Here is a 2,873-nt window from a genome sequence, read left to right on the forward strand (position 1 = left end):
AGAACATCGACTTCCCATTGGCATTAATATCCATAGGTGCTACCGTGTGCACAACAGTGCTCATTGGATACAAGGTTTACATATCCTCATCTACAACCACATCGAGCCCGCACAAGACAATGCGCACGCGTTACTCCCGCATCGTGTCCACAGTCGCTGAGTCGTCCGCGGCAGAGTCACTCATCCTCATCCTATATTCTCTAGTGTTAATCGTCCCACCAATGCACTCTATCCTATCCATCTGGGGGGAATCATCAAACTATATCGAAGCTCTCAGTAGCATCTCCCCGGTATGTTGATTCCCTTTCGCACCTACACATCTTGCATCTTTGGCGCCCCGCTAACTCAACGCCTCGTCATGCCAATATCAGGGGTTCTTCCCGACAATAATGGTACTTAGGCTTGCGCTCAACAGATCAAGCACCACAAACTCATCTGGTATCACAACCTACAATACCGGGTTACAATCCGACAATTTTCATCAGAATAGCACTATCAGCAATACCAGCAGCACCGTCACACACACAGACTGTACCGCAGGAGGTCCTTGAGCCAAGTTACCCGAAGCCAGAGTACTTGTCAATTGGAAAGATAAAGACACTGACTGTCAACGTAATCATGAATTTCCATCGCACATCCCGACCTGAGGTGTGCTTAAGCCCTCATTTAAGTGGCTGGTGCCAAAATGAGCGTGCAATCTTGCGGTATCTTGTATTATCAGTTTTTCTTACCCTACAATTTCATTATATAGGCTGTATGTAAAGTTTATACCTAGAGTGATGCTAGAAAATCTGTGTATTTCGCACATCCTATAAATCAACGAAGAGTCATCGTTGTTCAGAAGGGGCATCCGTTCCATCGTTACAACTTCTCCCACGTTGCGCGCTTGTACCAAGCCCCGATATTTGACTTAATGTGGGCATTGAAGGAGAATTAGATACTCCAGGAAGAGCGAGCCTCAATACCATAACTGTTGGCGCCAATCCCTGAAAAATATCTCAGTCTCTATGTACACAATACCAGACAAAATCACATACCGAAACAACACCCGTCACCACATCAACATAGTACTTCACCTGCACCGCAGGCGACCACAGCGGATAAAACAGTGGGACAACAGTTGTCAGTGCGAACAAAAACAGAGCCAGCGCATACACCGCGGATGACTCGATGACGGTGTTTGCGATGCGGCCGTATCTTGTCACCGCAGACTGTCTGCCAATATCCTGCGCGGCACTGTGGATCTTGTATCCTATGAGAAATGTCGCTGTCACTGTTGTGCAGAGAGATACAAGGGACAGTGCGGTGGTGATATGATTTTCTAGCGCTGCTTTTGTGCTGCTCGTGAGAAATGGGGATGATGATTGATATACGGCGTTGACGATGGTCAGAGCTGAAATGTGTAAAATTAATTCCCCTGCGTATATGAAAATGATTATACAAACCTGACTCTGCCAGGAAAAGCAAAGATGGGATGACAACAATCCCCAGTGACCCTTGCCAAACGTGAAAGCACCTCCAGATCTGTAGGTTGTTTTTGGGTGATCAGCATTCTCCAACGCCTGTTTAACTTAAGATGATAAATACAGACCAATAATGTGTCTGACACAATAAATATGAGGTCCTGTAATAAGCTAATTGTTGTGCTGAACCATACTGGGTAGCCCAAGTCGCCCAATACATTGAGGTTCGTGTACTCCCGCTGACGACGAGAGACCATCCAAAATAATACCACTGTATAATGAATCCAACAAATTGGAACACATATATCACTGATATTGTGGTCAAGACTATACGATGACTTCTATTAAACGGTTTTTTCAACCCTGAATTGTTCAGTGTTAGATTCTGCACTTCCATTATAATGACACGCACAATATGCATACGCCGTGCACATAAAGATGGCCGTATATATTCCTGGGTTGGTCAACCGTCAATTCTTGTCTGCGGATACTTTGACAAGAAGAACTACCCATTAAGAAATTGTAAAGCAAAGACGAGTTCAAGCTTCCGCTGATTGCATACTCTTGAACCCTTGCAGAGAATATCCAGTCAAATTTGGTCGACATCAAACAAGTTGAGAGTGGGATTTTGGGAGGTATTCAGGCGTCATTTAAACGCAGAAAACCAGATGTACTTCTAGAAAACCCATAAGAGCCATTCAGATTAAATTAGAGACGCCGGTTTACGCCTATAATCATCTTGTTGGATCTCGTACTTGAGGCGCCAGCGGAACCCCCTCGACACCACCCAGAGGTCCGTGCACCGTGGGAATTGATGCACGTCAAGAGAAATTGACTTTGGCCAACTTTCGTTCCAAACCCATTGCGACGAATACTAGTTTCCCCCTTTCTCTACGAAATCCCAGAGTGCTAGCACACACGAGTCAGTATTACTGATGTCCCTTTACGGTAACTCTTTTCTTTTCACGACCAATTTGGACAACCCGATCTGTTGCGGTCATCGCTGGCGCGCAAGTGGCGAATCCACACGAATATGCTTTGGAGCGGGATCATAGGAGGGTATTGGAAACAGGAGGGTGTTCTCATTGGATGATCTGTCTGATTTGTACGTTTCACCGCTCTTCCCCGTACCCCTCCCCCTCTTCTTCCCAATGCTCTAACATCTCAAGCCAGCCAAGTTGACACATGGATAATCCATTCGACATGTCAATACATGCCATCATCTCAGTTTCCTTTCACTAATTATTCAATCTGTAGGACTCCTGAACCCTCCGCCTTGTCATCCCGATCATCACCGCTGCACTCGTGCCATCACTAGACCGTGTGTACGACTATACACCGCTTTCTTTGTTGCTGCAAGCGCTGCGCTGGCGAAGCTTCGTTGCGAGGACGTTCAGTGATCAGGGTAAG

General features: G+C 46.0%; 1 protein-coding gene across 1 annotated transcript; it reads right to left on the minus strand.

Annotated features, from left to right (window-relative positions):
- Positions 1-827: 827 nt before the first annotated feature.
- JR316_0004152 (uncharacterized protein) lies at positions 828-1,720 on the minus strand (the record flags this gene model as incomplete). The annotated part of the gene is made up of 4 exons (XM_047889921.1): positions 828-986; positions 1,038-1,393; positions 1,446-1,524; positions 1,592-1,720. 4 exons carry the CDS (start codon positions 1,718-1,720, stop codon positions 828-830), a joined length of 723 nt encoding a protein of 240 aa, XP_047749682.1.
- Positions 1,721-2,873: the final 1,153 nt, after the last annotated feature.

This window comes from Psilocybe cubensis, chromosome 4 (assembly GCF_017499595.1).
Source record: "Psilocybe cubensis strain MGC-MH-2018 chromosome 4, whole genome shotgun sequence".
Lineage (NCBI taxonomy): Eukaryota > Fungi > Basidiomycota > Agaricomycetes > Agaricales > Agrocybaceae > Psilocybe > Psilocybe cubensis.